The following is a 19,262-nucleotide window of genomic DNA, read 5'->3' as shown; positions in this document are numbered from 1 at the left end:
GCCCCAGGACGCTGTGCCAGGGCTCTTGGGGGTCCCATGGGTCTTCCCAGCTTGTCCCCAGCTCTGGCACGTGCCGACTAATCCCTACAAAACCCTGTGTGGCACTGCCAGGGCTCCTGGCAGCCCCTGCCCAGTGCTGACAGCATTTGGTGGGATCTCAAATCTCCTTTCCAGTAAAGGGAGCAGAGCCCTGGAAAACACAGGTCACCCTCAGACCCCCCCTCACCCCTTGGGGACGTGCAGAGTGCCTGATGCCCAGAGCCCAGCTCCCATCCCACAACATCCCCAGCACCCCATCCAGGATTTTGGGATGGGAAACTCCTGGTTTGGGCTCCGTGGTGCACTCCGTGTTCCCAGAGCTCTGCACCCACACGAGGGTGATGGCAGAGCTGAGAGCAGCCCACAGCCCACCCGTGGCTCTGTGTGCAGCAGGAGGGGCTGGAAATAGCCCGGCCTGCAGAGGGGACGCGCCGCAGACGCTCTCCAGAGCCAGTGGAAAATCTGACAGAGCTTTCCACACTTGTCTGGGTTCCAGCAAAGCACCGATAGCACGGGGGGCCCTGGGGTTTCATGGAATGGTTTGGATGGGGAGCTTAGAGCTCATCCAGTCCCATCCCCTTCCACAGGCACCTTCCACTAGAGCAGGATGCTCCAGCCTGGCCTTGGACACTTCAGGGATGGGGCAGCCACAGCTGCTCTGGGCAGCAGCTCCCCCCGTGCTGGGGACCACAGGGGTGTTCACAAGAATTCAGCTGTGGAGCCACAGTGGCCACAGCCAGTGGGGAAGTGGCCAACCAGCCCAGCACCCCCAGAGCTTGTGCCAAGCACTCTGCTCTGACAGAGGGAGGGCTTAGCACAAGCTCTGCAGTTGTTATTTCCCAAAAAAAAAAAGCATGGTAAAGAAAATAAGTAAAAACTTTTATTAGACACATACTTAAACAAACAAACTCAGGACAACAAGAACAAACACAGAAATATTTACATAGTTGAGGAATAGTGCTGGAAAAATGACTTCAGCTCACCTGTGTTGAGTGGTAGAATTCAAAATTCATGTATTTTAGTACTACAAGATATTTCAAGAGGGATGTATAAATTTTAAAGGATCTGGCATGTTCTAAAGTCAACTTTAACACTAAAATGACCACAAAGTGTCAAATAATGGGGAAGGGGGAAGTGTGGCAGTACTTGCTGGGCACGTGGCTCCAGTGTTCACCAAAAAGGGGATGTTCCTGTTTAAAAAGATCTAACTTACTTAAAACCAAGAAAAAACCAGCTCTGTGCACCAGTAATGAACAGTTTTGGAGTGGCTCACACTTGGTGAAGATTTCCTAGGCTGAGATGGTCTTTGGTGGGAGCTCTGGAGCGCTGCTGAAGGCTTGTTGTGGATCTGGAGTTTAAAGTTTTCCTAAGAACTCAAAACAGATCATCCTCAGAGGACTCCTCCAGGTACTGGACAGGTTTTTTGGCACGGCCAGGCCTGGCACGGGGCTGAGGTGCAGGGCTTTCATCACCAGAGTCAATGGTGAAGTTGTCTTCCTCTACCTTGGATTTCTGGAGGGAAAGCAGGAAAGGAATCATGGATCTGAGCACCCACAGGGAACACCATGAGCACCACACACCTGCTGTGCCACAGGGATGGTGGGAGCAGAACAAGGATCTGGGGTGTCTGACCCTTGTAGGGGAAAGGTTCTTATCCCAGAGGGTGCTGGGCACTGCCCAGGCTCCCCAGGGAATGGTCACAGCCCCAAGCACAGGGAGGGATTGCTGGGGTGTCCTGTGCAGGGCTGGGAGTTGGGCTCTGTGATCCTTGTGGGTCACTTCCAGCTCAGAATATCCCACGATTCCAGAATATTCCAACCCCTCCCCACACCCAGGTAGAGGTTTGACCTCCACCAGCTTTTCCTGACAGAAGAACCCACCCCACACTCCACTTCCCTCATTGCACAAACCTTTGATGCAACAGATTTAGCAGGCTTTGAGCCAAAATCTGAACCAGAATCCGAATCCAAGATGTTTGGCTGCCTCTTCACAGCCTTCCTCCCCTTGGCGTTGTCACCCTCGGCGTGCAGGGGTCCCTCCTTGGCTGCTGCCTTGGGTTTGGGTGCAGCCTTTTTCTTGGCCAGGATATCCATGATGGAGGGCTGGTTGTCTGGAACAGAGCACGGTGTCAAACCCCTGTTTTGCTCCTCTCTCGTTCCCAGTTTGGGAATTTCTTCCAACAGAAACAGGCTCTGTGCTGCTGAGGGGTCAGTGCACAGGTCGTCTCTGTTTGAAGCTGGGTTTTCTAGAAAGATCTCTCTTCCACAGATGGTGAGGAATGAGGTTGTTTATCTGCTCAGTTCCGCTACATTTAGAGGATCAAATTAAAGCGTCCCCAAAGCAATTTCCAGACTATTTCAGATTGAAAACTCCTGATCTCTCAAGGCTCCATAACCCATCTCAGACCTTCAAAATCCTGCACAGCAAGGAAGGAATTTCCCATACACTCAACTCATTCCTTCTTACCGATATTTTCACTTTTTAAAAGAGCATCTTGAAGCACAGCTTCCAGTTCAGCTCATTTCAGGCCATTTCTGAGTGATAACATGCTTTCTCCATTTAGGAGTGGAAGTAACACTATTTTCCTGCTGGGATCAACACCAAGTTGATTCCACTTGGAATATACAAAACAATGTCAAAGTCTGGGGTTTAAAAATCCCTGAGTCAAATGCTGGAGATGGATCCAGCACTGAATAGATCAAAGTACCCCCAAAAGCTTGCCTGCTTTCTTCCCAAAAAGACACGAAGTAGGACATTGACTGCAAGACACAAATTCCACTCGGATTATCCCTGCCAAGTATTACATAGCACTGTAGGAAGCATTCACTTTTCCTGTTCCCAAACTAAAATTCCCTCCCTCCTAGCATGTCCAACATGAACTAGAACACGATATGTTTGGAAACAGACCTCAAACATGACAACCAGAGAACCTCTGCCACAAACCTCAGATCTTTGCTGAAATGCAAACTCCAGTTGCCCAGGCCCTGGAAGGCCAAGCGAAATCACTCGGACTGTTTCCCACAGGAATTATAATTGTTCTTTAAAACTGAGCTGCCCTTACCCTTGGTGGCTCCAGCCTTCTTGGCTGCAGCAGTTTTTTTGGGCACGGCCTTGGTGCTCGGTGCTGGGATGGATGGAGCTGCAGGAGCCTGGCTCACCTTGTCCTCAGGGACATCTGGGACTGGAATGGGATAAGGAAAGCAGAAAGTCAGCCTGAAACAGCCAAATTATCCCCTCTGCTCTTCCCTGTGCACTGCTGAGGGATTACAGAGCAATGCACGTGGTTCAGAGGTCTCACACTCACCAGGAGCAGCACTTGGCACTGCCTTTTGCTTGGGAGCTTTTGCTGCTTTTTCAGTGGTTTCCCTGCAAAACAAAACCCCAAGTTTTTAATTCAGTTTATGAGGCACTAAATAGGGGAATTAAAAAAAAAGCTTTTAAATTCTGTGTAGCATTAAGCACAACTAATTTCCAGTGATTATGGAAAAATACTCACTTGGGAGCAGGTTTGGGCTTGGGAGGAGCCTTTTTCTTCGAGTTTGTGTCCGATTCAGAGTTGCCTTCACTGTCACCCTGGAATTCAGAGTCCTCATCTGAGCTGGAGTGATTCGAGTCCGAAATGACCATGGGCTTGACTTTGGCTGATGGAAGAACACAGATGTGTTATTTTACACATTTGGCAATATGCAGCTCTGTTTATTTTTCAATATTTTAGCTACAGTTATTAAAAAATAAAGATCTGAATAAAAACTAGCAGATGCTGAGACTGCCAGGGAGAAGACTCCAAATGACAAAGTGTGTTCTGTCATTTGGAGCCTTCCAACCTCACCCACAACACATTTAATGTGCCAAGACAGTTGTGTAATTAAACCAAATAGCCATATTTCTCTAGTTGCCCATTTCTGCTTTTCCTTGAAAATGTGCACAAATGGCAGAAATATTTAATAGTTTCTGACAGTAAAATAAAGAAGCCTTTAAAAGATGATTTCTAAATGTGATCTGAGGCTCTGGGAGGTCCCAAATAGTCTGTTCCATTTGCTCCTCCACAAGGAGGACCATCCTTCTCCTGCATCCCTGTCCTCACTCACCTGCTGCCTGGCGAACCACTCGATCTCTTTGAGGAGGTGCTTCAAAGTCAGACTCTGAATCAGACCCTGAATCAGACCAAGGGTTTCGTTTCTTGGTTTTCTTTAGAGGCTTGAAAGGCAGAGTGGCCTGTCTCTTAGCTCCTGAAACATATTGGGAGGTAGGATGAACCAGCAAACTTCCATGTATAGCTCAGGCTCAGCAGTTCAAGCTCAGCTTAGAAATACACTGAGTTCAGAGGATTGTGGCTTAAACAAAGAGAAATAGGAATCTATCCTGCTTGACTGTTATCCAGGATCATTTTCTCACCTACTTTTTCCAAAACTACTGATCCTAGGTGTTGCTCACCACCCTCAGGAAGAGGTCAGATAACCAAACTGACAACCCTTTCCCTCTTTATCTTGGAGGGAATAACATCAAAGCATTTACCTTGCTCAGTCTTCAGCTTCTGTGCTAATCTCTTCTTCAGGCCTGCAATCTCCTTCTCTCCGGATGTGTTTTCATCCTGATTCTCATCAAATTCAGTTTTTTCACTCTGCAGATGCAAGCAGATACCAAACAGTGAGTCAGCTCACAGAAAAGAGGCACATGGGGTAATGGAGGAGCTGCTTATTTTAGCCATGTAAGAGGAGTGGTAAAAGAAACCTAATTCTGTGAAATAAACTGTGTGTAGAATTGATTACAGACAGGATCTATAAATTGGACAGGATCTGCCCCCAAATCAGGTGACTTAAAAGGCAAAATCCAACATGAACAAAAACAGGAATTCTGGCCCCACTCCTGAGCACTCTGGTTCTGCTGCTGTGTGCTGGCTCTGGGGGGGATGGGGATGCAGGACAGGACAGGGTGGGATAAAAACAAAAGCAAGAGTTATTTGGAAAAACTGTTGGGTGGAATCATGTGGAGGAAAAGAGTGACCTGTGTGGCTTCCAGGGTCAAACAGGTGAAGGGATGGGTTATATCTCTCTGTTGGAAATGGCTGAATGACACAATTTTAACTAGTCCTATAAAAAGAGTTCAATCTTTTTTATCTCCTTGATACAGAGAACAATGATGGCATTAAGTGGGTGAAAGCATTGCTGGATATGTAAAGGCTGTTCTGGAGAAGGGAATGTACTGGCTGTGCTTCCTGCCTGCTAGAGGGTTTATCAAATTCCCAAGACACCTGGAACAACCTTACTTGCATCTGCCCCCCTTTCTGAGCTACCAGCCCATCCCTGGCGGTGCAATGTGCCAAAAATTTCCCTCTAAGCCACCTCCTGATATGTGAGTCTGTTCTCCTTCAGACTGAGATATCCCTGTTCCCAGTGTTTCCCAAATCCTGAGGTCCTGTCCCTCTTCCTGAACAACAGCTTCAACAGGACAAGTCCAACTAACAAGGAGACACATTTTTTAGGACTGTATTGAAGAGGATGTAAAGGAACACTGAGCACTTGGAATGTTCCTTTTTACCTTTACTTTCTTTTTAGTTTTCTTCTCTGCCTCTGCCTTCATCTCAGCAGTGATCCGAGGAACAACCCTGATGCCATGAGGGGATGGCATTACTTCTGCCAGCTGGGCCTTCTTCACCTTTGCTTTCCCTCCTCCTTTCACCTTCAAAGGTTTGCCAACAATCCCTGCACTCTCATCCTGTGCTTGCTTGGCTTCCACTACCTGCAGAGGGGAGCATTAAATAACACAAAAAATTACAAAAGTCAACAAAGGGCTGGTGGATAAGATGAGGGAGTTCATTTTCTGCACTGAGCATTGACATACATCGAGTTCTTCAATGAAGGCAGCAAGGTCTTCCTTCCACAGGTCAGAGGGACTCTTGCGCTTAAGATCTTCCAGCTCCTTTTCCTAAAGGGAATCACAGATTAAAAAATCACATAAAAATCATTAGTAACACATTTCAATGCATCAGCCAAAAATAAACTGCATAACACATAATATACTGTAAATATAATGCTTTTATAAGGAAAGGAAGGCACATACCTTGTTATCCCTCTGCTTGCAGAGCTCATCTTTCTTCTCCTTGGTCAGATACCACAGGGGCATATTCAGCAGGTAGTTGAAGTCTGGGCCAGAGGCTGCAGCTGATTCTTTGTCATTCTCTTCCTCCTCCTCCTCCTCTTCATCCTAAATGTGGATTTGAAACAAACATAAGTCAATAAAAACCCTGACACACATGGGTAGGGCTACTGATCAAACACAGAACCTCTTGAATCCTGCTAATTGAAAAGCAACTTGAGCCTCTCTAAGGATTACAAAGCCTCAGAGCTTGGGGCCAGTTTGGGCATATTCAAAGGATGACTGAGGCATTACCTTCTTTTGAGACTCCTTCCAAGCCTTCACCGGATCAGACTCGTACCCTCTCTGGATAAGAACTTGAATCAGCTCCTTCTTGGGTTTGTTTTCTGCAAACAGACATTTCAGGATTGTCACTCAGTGCCCACTACCAGTTGCTGTTAGGAGTGACAGATGAGCTTCACAGTTTGGATCCTGTGGTTGTAGCTGCTCAGCATCCTACAGAGCTCCAAACCAGCCTTTCCACATCACAGCAGGGACATGTGGAAGAGCCTGAACAACACCTGGAAAACTCCTGTTTAGCAGGAGATTTGTCTGGGAAACATTGCTCCAGTATCAGCCAACAATGTTAATATTTTTCTTTGTTTCCATACATTCATTTCCTCTGTTTTAAGTAGTTTTTGAACTTGGGGGAAAAAAGGTATGGTGGTATAAAACAGGTTTCATCATGACATGCAGGTGGAGAAAGAAACCCTTGATAGCTTGGTATAGCTTGCACCTCATTAGACATCACCAGGAAATTTATGCTCTAAGTGCTCAACCACTGGAAATGCTTCAACTGGAATTTGCTCCTTTTTAAGGTATCAGAAGCCATCAACCACGAGACACAAATACAAATGAAACCAGCTCTGGCAGCCTTGGAACTACTTATTACAAAAAAAACCCAAGAAAATGCATTTCAGGGGAATTATTTCTCTTCCAGAGTTCAGTCAGACAGACTCGAGCTGCTGGGATTACTGGGCTGCCTTCAGACACAAACCACAAAGCATCTTATGACACGTTGTCTGGCTGAGTCCTCCGTGAAGGCAGCGGAACACAGCCCGGCTTTTACACCGAGGGGGAAAGGTTGATTGAAAAATGTGAATGTTGGGAACAAAGATCTGCTTCTTTTTCTAGCTCATGATTCTCAGATGTTGCTGTTTGAGTATCATGTAAGTTTGAAACCTCCAGTCCACTGAGAACGTGATTTGGAGTATTTTTGCAGAGGTTCACCAAGATAATGGAGAGAGATACAGATTCTTAAGAATGCATTAAACAGCCAACACTACCCCTTTCTAAACCCACAAATAATTAACTCTTACTCCTACCAAGTCAGAAATAAATGGGAATTATTGCTAAACTATTAAAAAATTCTCTCAAAATTTCTCAAACACAGAGCAGGAAAGCTGCATTAAGTATCCCATTGTCATTATTATGTGTATAATACACAGACCAAGGATACTCTGTGAAGCATTTTCCTCTCAGATGTCACCAGAACAGAGATAAGCCCTGGTGTGGTTTGTACAAACCAGCCTGGGGCTGAGGGGGTGCTGACAGAGCTCAAGAGATCACCCAGTTCTCCCAGCTGCAATCCAGTCACCAAGAACAACATACCAATGACAATTTTGCCATCTATTTTCTCCAGGATGAAGCGAGCCTGGTTGCTGAGCTTTGCAGACTCAGCACCCAGCATCCCAATAAGCCATTCCTTCCTCAAGCTGTAATATCGGAGCCGCAGCTCAAAGAACTCCTTAAGAATATCCTGGGGAGAGTCGTACTTCTTGAGAAAGCCAACATGGTCAAAAAGAACCTGGAGGAAAATGAAAGAACAAGGGTGTTATGATGATAAAACTGATTCCAAACCTGCTGAAAGTTACCTGTAACACAGTTGTGATGGTACCACTGAATTATTAACCAACAGATTATCAAATCTCAGTGTTGTTGTAGAAACTACTTCAGTTTGTGGAGCACAGCAGCAGAGACAATTTTAGAATTCCAGTGATCTTGAATACAAGCAGTAGAGTTAAGGTTACTTGAATCTTAGAGCTCTGTGCAAGACAAACATCTCACATCAAAGCTTCACACATTGTCAGCAACCAGACATTCAGTGCCCCTGCTGCTGGCTCACAGAGCTCTGCTAACTGTGATTTCAGATCATTTTGCCTCCTTCAGGCAAACCATCCACTCTGGACCCACTCCTAAGCCAGCTCTTGACCTTTGAAAGCTGATTTAAAACCAGTAACAGCAGAAAAATCGAAGTGAATAGGTTACTGCCAAAGAGGATTTTTGTTCCACGCAACGACTGCAGCTGTCCACAGAGTCTGAGTTAAACCAAGAAATTCCTTCAGCAAAATCTGTCACGTACCATGGAGTTGCATGTTAAACTTGTTTGGAGTTTGAAGACCTTATGCAGCCCCACAGCTTCAGCTTCTGCTAGTTTATCTTCATTCATCTTCACCACAAACCTCACCGTGGTGTCTGTGTGATATTCTTTGTAGTCTGTGATTAGAGGGGGGGTCTTCTCAGTCCCATTCAACATCGGCTCCAGAACCTGCTCTTTATATGTCTGAGGAAAGAAACACAGTCAGATCCAAAACCCACTACTCATTTTTGCTTTAAAGAGCAAACTATGCATTCCCAGAGCAGATTGCCTGTTTATTACCTGTGTCCATGTTCTGACAGGCAGCTCAGTGATCTCGATGGTTGTAGAATCAAGGATGGACACTTCACCACTTATCACGTACTGATTAGGCCCCAGCTCATCTATGGTGCCTTTGAAATTCTTGTAACTGGGAAGCTGAGGAGCAAAAACACTGGATTCAGCTTTGTGTGGATGCCTCTTTTTTTAAGTATGCCCAAAAAATGCTCAATATGAGCTCAATAAACTAACAAGCAAGACATTTGTTTTTTAATTATATTACTTGCCATTGGCAGTGGATCTTCTCCATCCATCAGCCGACGGATATTGTTAACAACTTCTCTGATATCAAAGTTGGGGATTTTACAGGCCCAGCCAGTACCAATCCCTTCAGCCCCATTGACCAGCACCATTGGAATGATGGGCATGTACCACTCTGGCTCCACACGCTGGTTGTCATCATAGAGGAACCTCAGGACGTTGTCATCCATTGGTGGGAACACCAGGCGTGCCAGGGGACTGGAACACAGAAAGGAATTTAAGCCCAAATTCTTGTTACAGAACATGACTGCCATGCAAAAAGAAAGCTCCTTAATTTTTATTATCTTATCCAAATTTCTCTCTTTGGTTCTGCTTCTATTTTCATATTCTCTGCACTGATAGCCATGTTTCCATAATGGAATCTAGCACGTGAATCTCACTTCAATTGTTGCTACTCTGAGCATGCAAGTATAGCCCAAAGTTTAAAAGGGAAAAATCCAACTTGCTTTTCATTCTAATTGCTGTAAAATGGAGTCCTTTAGTACAGCAAGAACTTTAGAATGCTGACCTGAGCATGGTGAAGATGTATCGAGGGCTGGCAGAGTCTTTGCCTCCGTGCAGCCTCGTGCCAAACTGACCAATGGGCTGGAGCAAGTTGAGGTTGTTGCTGCCCACGAAGTTTTGAGCCAAGTTAATGATGGTCATCATCAGTGCAGCCTGCAATAAAGGAGGTGCAAAGCTGAACATGCAGAATGGTTCAGGGGATGGACAAAGTAAGGCAACATTCACACCAAGAACTTAACTGATACAGAGGATAAACTCAATTGATGGAAAACTGGAGGAAACTCAAGGAAAATGCATCTCAAGACCATCTCAAGTGTTCTAATGACCCATGTCTTTATCTATTGCTGTCTACCTGCTCTGAAACCTGCAGTGAAAAATTCTGTCAGTCTCCACAGAGAACCTTGTGGTAGTGCTTAACTTTCCAAGCAGAAATGTTATTAACATCTGCCTAAATGCATCACAAATTAAGGAGGGTTTTCTTGTTCCACTTTTTGCATGAACTATCCTCCCATGAAGAACAGGACAGGCAGAGTGATCAATGTCAGATTAATTTAATACCGAAGAATTAATTGTGGAAACAGCTAAACAGCAACTTCCATTTGGTGTACACACTCAAACATCTAATTCTGCTTCAGAGGCATCTTAACTCACACCAACAGAAGGGCTTTTTGCCTTTTTTTTTAAAGTGTTTTGCACACCCAGGCAGGTCCTTACCTCACCATGATGGTATGAGGACATCTCAGCGACAGAACCAGCCAGCTGAGCAACCTTCACCTCCCGCTTATCGTTTCGTTTGAAGCAGGTGAACAAAACCTTCCTCTGACCTGGCTTCAAACCTGTATGAAAATAGAAAAGATCTCGTGGTTAGAACATGTGATGTGATGCACTTGGCTCTCTAGAGATGCAAGAACTGCTTAAAGATTCTCTACCAGCTGAGTAAGGTACTGGCAATAAATTACTACAAAATGGACACGACATTTCATCCAAAAATGAAAAAATCTTAGACAGCAGAAACAGACTTCAGGATACTGACCCAGAAACCTCAGCCTGTTCCCTGGCTCTGATGTGACATCAAACACCCATTTCCTCAGTTCTGGGGATACACCATGCAGAATCATGACTTAGAAATCACTTACCATCAACCAGTGATGGGATTGATCTCTCATTATCTGAGTTTGAGAACAGCACTAACTCCTTGTTGATGAAGTCATTGTATGTCAGGTAATCAGTGTTTTTCCCATACAGGTATTCCTAAGAAAAACAGAGAGGAGATTGCCTTAATTTTAACAGGGCCTAATCAGTTCCTTGGCTAGTTTCAATGAAATGGGAACTCCTTGTAAGACCAGCTAAATACAGCTCAAGTGATGACGCCCTTTGCATGGCAAAGGGAAACACTTCCCAGGATGCATTATTTCCCCCATTTTGGGGAAAATAAAGACTTCATCTGCCTCTGCTTGTGTTACCATTTTCCTATTGATACAGTAACTTGAAAGATGAGAGTTAAAGATGAAGTTGACAGTTGGATAATTGACAATGAAGCTACACTGATAATATGAGAGAAGAAGCTGCTCTGCAAAATCCTGACACGTTTTCAACGTTCTATAATCTGAACCTGACTCACTGACTGAGCTGTGTGCAGCTCTGGAGTGCTGGGATGAAGCTGAGAACAGCCCCAGGCAGAGACCAGAAACCAGTTTCCTTATAAACATAAACCTTTTACCTCTGGTAGACCGTGCAGCTTCCGTTGTCTTCTATCCTCCATGAAATTAGTCAGCCACTCCTTTCTCTCTTCTATCTTCTTCTTGCTAAAGGCCTGGATGTTACAAAATGAAAAGTAACTCAATTCCAGAATATTCTGTGGTTGTGCACTATTGGATCATGTGAGAAAAAGCAAGAGCTTAACCAGGAGAACAACATGCTAAACAGGCTGATTTAAGAGCCCAAGAAATGCAATAAAAAGGTTCTGTAGCTAAACATATTAAGAGCATAATTTCCACCACCACTCTGTAGAAGACAGAGTGGTTAGGTTTAAATTTATAGATTTTTAATATAATAACAGAAGACTAAAGCAGATTTGAGAGGAAATTAATACTTTGGGGAAGAACTTGATGTTTTAGCATTACCTAATAACGCTGAATATTTAAGAATCAAAGATCAGCTAAGGTGAAGTTCACAGAAAAAAGAACTGTTTTAATCCACTGCTTTGCACTGGGGAAGGAAGAGGAGAACTAACTTGGAGAAAACTGCAGAATACACAGAAAAATGTTGAAGGAATATTTACTATTGTGTCTGAAAATGTCAATTGGTTTGCAGTGATTAGTTTGTTCCAAGCTATATTTAAAGCCCATCACTAAAAGGGTACTCTTGCCCTGAGGTTGAGGGGCAGATTCGATGCTCCTGGTTCAACTAAAGCTGTAGCCTTGGTAACAGAGCTTGTCTCCAGCCCAAAGGCCTCCAAGAGCATTTTAAGAGAAAATACAGAGCACTCTACAAGGTGAAATACCAAAGGTAGTAAGTCAGCAATTAAATCAAGTGTTAGTTACCAGGGTGATCGCAGCATCATCTGCAGGCCCAGAATACTTGAAGCCAATTCGGTGTTTTGCCATATCTGCAAAGTATTCTTTGGCTTCCTTCGACGTGCTGGTACCCAAACCTGCAGGGACAGGAGAGGTGATCCTAATTACTTTTTGCCAAATTAAGTTCCAATTCAAAGAAATATTTTGCTACGCCCAGTTTTTGTGATGCACCATATGAATATACAGTGTGAAGATATCTTCCTGAAAACTTAAGCTACTTCAAAATGAAATGTATCACAAAAGTAATAAAAATTACAATTAAGTGAGCAGTGGCATGCAGTGGTTTTGGATTTTGTCTGTAATTCCTGTAGCTAACTGAAATCTAATTGGAATATCATAGGAGGAAAGAGACTTGGAGGACACCCAGTCCAAATCCTTTCTGCATCAAATCATCAATGCTCTCACTTGGATCAGTTTCACCACATTAAGTTTTTACAAACCTTTGTAGTACTTGATTTTCCATGAGTTGTAGTTCTGTGTACTGGCTTTCCATTCTTCAAACTCAGGAATGCTGTAGAATGCAATTTCTTCTTTGTTTTTAAAAGCCTACAATGGACAAACATTTAAACTGTGAAATGAAAGGCATTTTTGGGCAATGGATCCTCAGTCATTCACCTCATCCTCCCACAGCCCTCACCTTTATGATGGGGGTAATGAATTCCTCCAAAAAATTGTGTCTTAGAAGAGATGGCCAATTGTGATGGATGAAGTTAATCAGCAAACCTTTGATGTGTGATCCATCCTGATCCTGAATTATAAAAGAAAAACAAACCATATTTTATCATGGAATGATGGGAATGACAATTGTTGGCTTAATAGTAAATGACTGTAATTCCAGCTAACTGACCCTATTAACTTTCACCTCTGAAAAGGTGGCCATGTGTTAATTGCTGAAAATGAAGAAAAACAGAGAAGGTATTCTTGGTGAAAAAAGGTGTCAAGGACTGGTCAAGGACTTTGAATCAGCAGAATGGAGAGATGTGTTTAGGTGTTTGATGTAACTCATCATTTTACTTTTTTGTGGCTGAAAAGACATTTTGACCCACAAAAATGTAAAATGGGAAAAAGAAACACAGAGAATTGGGTACAACAATAGCAGCAGTTAGAGAAATATTTTCTTCCTGTTTATTTAAGTGCTAATTGTTATCCTCTCCCAACTTCCAATTTTAATGAACCTAACCTGATCTGTCATGATCATAATCTTTCCATAGCGAAGACTTTTTAAAGATTCTTGATCTTCATAGTTCTTTTTATACTGCAAACCCACAATCTTGATGATGTTGTTGATTTCAGCATTTTCCATAATCTGAAAGAGATCACACAGAATAAAAACTTGTTTTTCACACTCAAAATGTAGCTCAAGAAAGTATAAAATTAGTGAGTCATTGGCTGAGTTCTGTCCTGCTGGGGTTTTTTTTTTGCTGTTTAGAAACTTGTAATTTCTAATGGTTAAACTAGTCTAGATAATTCAAAGCATTTTCCAACCCACAACATGAACATTATCCCCTCAGGCAAATCACTGAACAGGACTTAATCAATATTCCCACTTAACCAGTGAGGCAGGCTCAAGGTGAGGGAAGACTCAGGTGTTTAAGACACTGCTCCTTGGAGTTCCAGTGCTCCAGGTGCAGCTGCACCAACTCATTGCACAAATCACACCACACCTTCCAACACGTAACTGTAACCATTTTCCAACCAACCTGCTTATGAGAAGCTTCCCTGACATTGAGGATTTTCCCACGAAGAGGAAATACTCCATATTTGTCTCTACCAACCACTCCCAGACCAGAAACAGCCAGAGTCTTGGCTGAGTCTCCCTCAGTCAGGATCAGTGTACAATCTAAAGAATTCTTGCTGCCTAAAAAAAGAAGAAAATCGAGTCAGTTTTCTACTTAAGAAATGAAATCCAAGGCTGCACATTCACGACTGAACAAGTATAAATAATCTTTTAAGGCAGTTTTTTTGGCACTGCACACAGTAAATGGGGATAATGTAAATGTAAATGGGACTGCAAAATGGGAGTAAAACTATAATGACAGGTTTTCTTTTCTCACTTCTCCTTAGGAGACAAATCTTTTGTTCAACGAACAAGTTTTAACTGTTTTTCAATGAACTGGTTACAAAGGATGTCAAATACTTACCAGCATCGTTGGCATCATCCAGTTTAGGAACACCCTTAATCTTGGAATGTTTCACAGCTGAACATTTCTTATTCAGCTGGTTCTGAGCTTTAAATTTTACCCAATTTAGGATACTTTCAACAATGCCACAGCCAACTGCCTGCAATACAAAACGTAATCCAAAGCTGTGGGAAAAGCCTCAACAATGCCAGAAACTTTTGTTACATATTTTTACAGACATCTTGACTGCCCATGCACATCAGGACTTACACCCTTAATGAATTTTTCACTCAGTTTACAGGTAGAGCCGAAGTTCTTTGCCTGCAGAGTCATGTTCTCCTTAGTCTGAGAGTCAAAGGTTGGATTTTCAATTAAGGCATTCACAAAAATCCACATGTGGTTCTTCACCTGTAGTTAAACACAACAAGGATCACACACTGGACAGGCACAACTCACCTGTCAATCACACAGTGAGAGGATCACTCAGATCACTGTAGGGTTTGGAATTTTCATAGATATTTTGTTAATTTTGAACAGCTAGTGATCATTCATGAAGTGTTAGATGATTTGGGATATCAAGGAATTGGCATCTCTCCACCTCAAGAGGTGTTATCTAACAGATAATGAGGTTTAATGCATCTTCACTGACTTGCAAAGGGAGGTTAGTTGGCTTAAACTGGACAATATGAGACTTCTACAATTAGCAATCTGCTATATATTGTCTGCACAACGAAAATGTGTTATTAATTAATGCTGCTATGCATTAAGCTGAAGTTACAATTTGCAGTAATGCTCAAGTTGTGCTTCCCACCTGGAAAATTCTGACATTGTACCTGGAAAGGCTTCACTCCAACTCCGTTTTTGTTCTTCTTCTTCACCACATCAATGATTTTCGTCACGAGCTGGTCAGCCACATAATCAACGTGTCTGCCACCCTGAGGAGAATGGGACACGGACCTGGGATTGAGGCCACTAAAACCCACAAAACGATAAATATCTATTTAAAACCTTAAGGGCATTCTTTGCAACATTATTTTTCACTAACACAAGTACACTTACAAATAACCAAGAATGTGAAAGGTGAAGAATAAGGCACTAGCTTGATTAAACACACTGAGGAGTTTTACCTTTGTGGTGGCAATGCTGTTAACAAAGCTGACTTGCTGGAAGCCTTTTTCACTCAAAGTCAAGCACACTTCCCATCGGGGATTCACTTCCTCGTGGATAACTTTAAGTGCATTCCCAGTTTCATCGACCTTATCCTTCAGATAGAGGTCCACATAGCTGCGGAATCCTTTCACCTGCAAGCAGATGAGAGCAGACAACTGGTTGATAATAGCTCCTATAAATACTTAATTCACATCCTCCTGCAAAAAAAATCCCTCCTGTATGTGTTTCTTTGCTCTATGTGATGATAGAAATGGTCTCAAAGGAATCTCACTGGTTAAATGGCACAGAAAAATGAAGATATTTGTGTTTTCTTTTCAATGCTCACTTACAGGAAGCCTCTGTCCATTCAGGAAAACTTTGACATCCTTTGTGGATCCAGCAATATCATAGGCTCTTCGAGACATCAGTGCTACAATGTCCTTATCCAGAACAGTCATTTTGAATTTGGACAGATCGGGTTGGAAAGTGACACAGGTGTAATCATCTCCATCAAAGTATTTCAGCTTCATTTCTCCAGCCTTTGCCATGTTGTCTGTCCAGGTCTGAGGAAAGGAGCTTTGGTGAGTTGCAAGTCAAACACACACACACACATAACTACCTTAGTTTTTAAAAGCAGTAAGATGGTTTATGTCTTTTAGATATCTTTAAATTAAACAAAACCTCTGGTTAAAAACCAGATTCTGATGCTGTCTGCTAATTTAATTATTCCTTTGAATTACATTTTGTGGGCCAAATTTACTCTAATCACACTGAACTAGTTTTGAAACAAAACCTGAGGGTCTCATTTGAAAACCTCAGGTATAAAATCCTTGGAAAGAAAAGTGCTCCTACCTGCTTGAATAACTTCTTGTATTCACGACATCCAGTTTCCACAGTAAACTTTGTGCTGAATATGTTGCACAGTTTGGCTCCATAACCATTTCTCCCCCCTGGAATTAGAAGGAACACAGACTTGTGTTATTCTCTTTGTCCAAAACCATCTAAAAGAATCCAAGACTAACTGGAGTTTGTTAATGTCCACCCAATCCAAAGACAACTGTCAACAAGCAACAATATTCTACAAGCTCAGTATGCAACTACAAACTTTGATTTAGTTAGGCTTTAAGAAAATATTCAAAAACAGTTTTCCCTGTTCCCATGTTTGCACTGTTATTATGATTAAACAGAGCACAGAGCCTCCTCTGATAGATTCAGAATGTCATTTTCATAGAATCACAGAATGGTTTGGGTTGGAAGGGACCTTAAAGCCCATCCAGTCCCACTATTTGCTGTAGGCAGGGCACCTTCAACTAGCCCAGGTTGCTTCAAGCCCTGTCCAACCTGGCCTTGGACACTTCCAGGGATGGGGCAGGCACAGCTTCTCTGGGCAACCTGTGCCAGGGCCTCACCACCCTCACAGAGAGGAATTTCTTCTGTATATCTCACCTAAATTTCCCCTATTTCAGTTTTCACACTGCATCAAGGATCCCCTTCCTGCCCTTTTCACACTCTTGGAGCTGCTCAGAGATATTAGTGCATATCTGAGCCTTCCTCACCTGTGACTTTCTTCTCATTGTCATCGTAGTTGCTGGATGTCAGCAGCTGTCCAAAGATCAGAGCAGGCACATAGACCTTCTCCACTTTGTGTTCAACAACTGGGATACCTTTCCCGTTGTTCCACACACTGATTGTGTTGTTCTCTCTGGGGAGGGGAAAAAAAAAGTGTGTTTTTAAAGCTGCAAATGGCTGAGCTGTGAAAGAAGTCACCAAAAGGCTCTGGGGAAAGGCACCATTTCACCAGGAACAAATCTGTGCTCAGCAAGTGCAGCAGCTGCCAGCAGAGGGGGGACAGGCAACACAGAAATGCCCAGACCTGCACATGCTGGCTCTGAAATGGACCCATACACAAAAACCCTGTCTGTGCTCCATCAGGATGAACAGGGAGAGGAAGAGATGGGAAACCACAGCAAGGAAAGAGCAGATGCTTCCCCAGTCAGCCTCTGTAAGATACCAGGGGACTATGCAGAGAGAAAGGCTTTCACAATGGTGAATTAAATTTGGGCTAGCTCAGATCAGCCCCACAGCCCTGCAGTGCCACAATACAACGTTTCAAACAATGAACCCAAACTTACACATCAATTGTGACTTTAATGCACGACATGTTTTTATCCCTCTGCTTGTTGTCTGCAGCATTGACTAGAAAGGAAAGAGAATATTGGTTTTTTTATTACATTTTCAATCAAGGGAAAACTATGAAGTCTTCCAGTAGAATGAACACAAAAACTCACTACGGTGTTACTAATAATCACTTCAGCATGAAAATATTTTGCAAATTACAAAGAGGAGTGCAAGTTATCATGGAATTATGAAGGTTGGAAATGACCTCTGAATTCCTCCAGTGCAACCATTGACATAAAAGGGAGAATTTTGGGCAGAACGAAATCAGGTTTGTAATTGGATTTTTGAATTTTTTCCTTTTGTTTGTTTCCCATGAATGGCTTGCTATTAAGCAGTGCTAATAAGTTCTTGATAATTTTTGTTTAGTTCCAGTTTCTTCCATTCAAACCCCGTTAATAACCCATCACTCATTGACTCAATGGATGTCAGCTTACCCAGAATCTCATCGAAGATTTTGTACAAGCCAGGCACAAAGGTCACATCTCTGCAGTTGAGACCAATGCCTTCATCATAAACCCACATTTGCTGTAAAAAAAAAAAAGAGTTTGTAAGTGGCCAGGTACAACCCCTCCTCTGCGCCGTCCGTTTGTAAAGCAGATGTTTTGCGATTGTAAAGCATGATTGATAAGATGCTTTGTGCTTTGTAAACAGCTGCTGAGGACTCCCCGCCTGCCCCGAGGTGCTCGGGGGGCTCAGCCCCGCTCCCCCCGCTCCTACCTGGGTGACGAGCTCCACGGAGCCGATGTAGGTGTCTGGCCGGAGCAGGATGTGCTCCAGCTGCGTCTTTTTCTGGTAGATGTGCTCCACCGAGAGCTTCTTGGGGCCGTCGGGCTTGCTGACGAGGATGTTCTCCTTGGCGGGCTGGCGGGGCACAGGCGGCGGCCGTGAGGGACGGACGAGGGGAACACGAGGGGCCGCGGAGAGAAGGGATCGGGCTGGGGGGCGCGGAGAGAACCGCAAGGGCAGAGGAGAAGGAGGGCTGGGGAAAGGACAGAGAGAGGAACCCGGGCAGACCCTGAGGGAGACCCAAGCGGGGCTGTGAAGGACCCGGGGGGATGCTGAGGGGGACCGGGGAGAACTCGCGGGTTCCCGAGAGCTCGAGGGGACGGTGTGGCGGGGGATCACGGAGCCCCGCAGGGTCGGGGGCAGCGGTCGCAGGACGCACCCGGAGGGGCGACTGGGGCTGCGAGAGCTCCATGGCGATGGCGGTGGCGACAGCGGCTGAGGCGGTGGCGATAGCGGCTGAGGCGGTGATGGCGGCGCCAACGTCCCCTTCAAACCTCCGCTCGTCCCGCCGAAACGCGCAGCCAATCCCCGCTCGCCGCCCCCGGCGCTCTGCCAATCGCAGTGTGGGGGCGGGCACACGGCTAGAGCTCTGCCCGCCCTCTGGCCAATCAGAGGCCGCGCCGCGCGTTCAAACCGGCTAGTCGGGAGGGAGAGCGGTGAGATTGGCAGCGAGATTGACCAATAGAAGAGCGAGAGGGGGGCGCCGAGGCTGCCCGTTTGCCGTTGATGGTGGGACATACTGGGACACACTGGGAATCACTGGGATACGCTGGACAGAGCTTGGACACACACTGGGATACACTGGGAATCACTGGATTA

At 44.3% G+C, this 19,262-nt stretch overlaps 1 protein-coding gene across 1 annotated transcript; it reads right to left on the bottom strand.

Annotated features, from left to right (window-relative positions):
* Nucleotides 1-947: 947 nt before the first annotated feature.
* TOP2A (DNA topoisomerase II alpha) lies at nt 948-18,915 on the bottom strand. The gene is made up of 35 exons (XM_039697284.1): nt 18,823-18,915; nt 18,375-18,518; nt 18,092-18,182; nt 17,612-17,675; nt 17,036-17,181; nt 16,332-16,429; nt 15,830-16,042; nt 15,458-15,631; nt 15,164-15,265; nt 14,601-14,738; nt 14,352-14,490; nt 13,911-14,068; nt 13,391-13,516; nt 12,848-12,958; nt 12,651-12,756; nt 12,178-12,287; nt 11,355-11,447; nt 10,771-10,885; nt 10,349-10,470; nt 9,639-9,787; nt 9,097-9,328; nt 8,834-8,968; nt 8,537-8,737; nt 7,786-7,981; nt 6,430-6,521; nt 6,100-6,243; nt 5,881-5,964; nt 5,578-5,778; nt 4,555-4,660; nt 4,128-4,268; nt 3,536-3,680; nt 3,344-3,405; nt 3,101-3,220; nt 1,950-2,149; nt 948-1,551 (listed from the first exon to the last, which is right to left on the bottom strand). The coding sequence occupies exons 1-35, from the start codon at nt 18,853-18,855 to the stop codon at nt 1,414-1,416; spliced, it is 4,629 nt and encodes a 1,542-aa protein (XP_039553218.1). The 5' UTR covers nt 18,856-18,915; the 3' UTR covers nt 948-1,413.
* Between the last annotated feature and the right edge of the window lie 347 nt (nt 18,916-19,262).

The sequence above is a fragment of the Passer montanus genome, unplaced genomic scaffold (genome assembly GCF_014805655.1).
Source record: "Passer montanus isolate IOZ18808 unplaced genomic scaffold, ASM1480565v1 scaffold117, whole genome shotgun sequence".
Lineage (NCBI taxonomy): Eukaryota > Metazoa > Chordata > Aves > Passeriformes > Passeridae > Passer > Passer montanus.
This window is presented reverse-complemented; position numbering and strand designations above follow the sequence as displayed.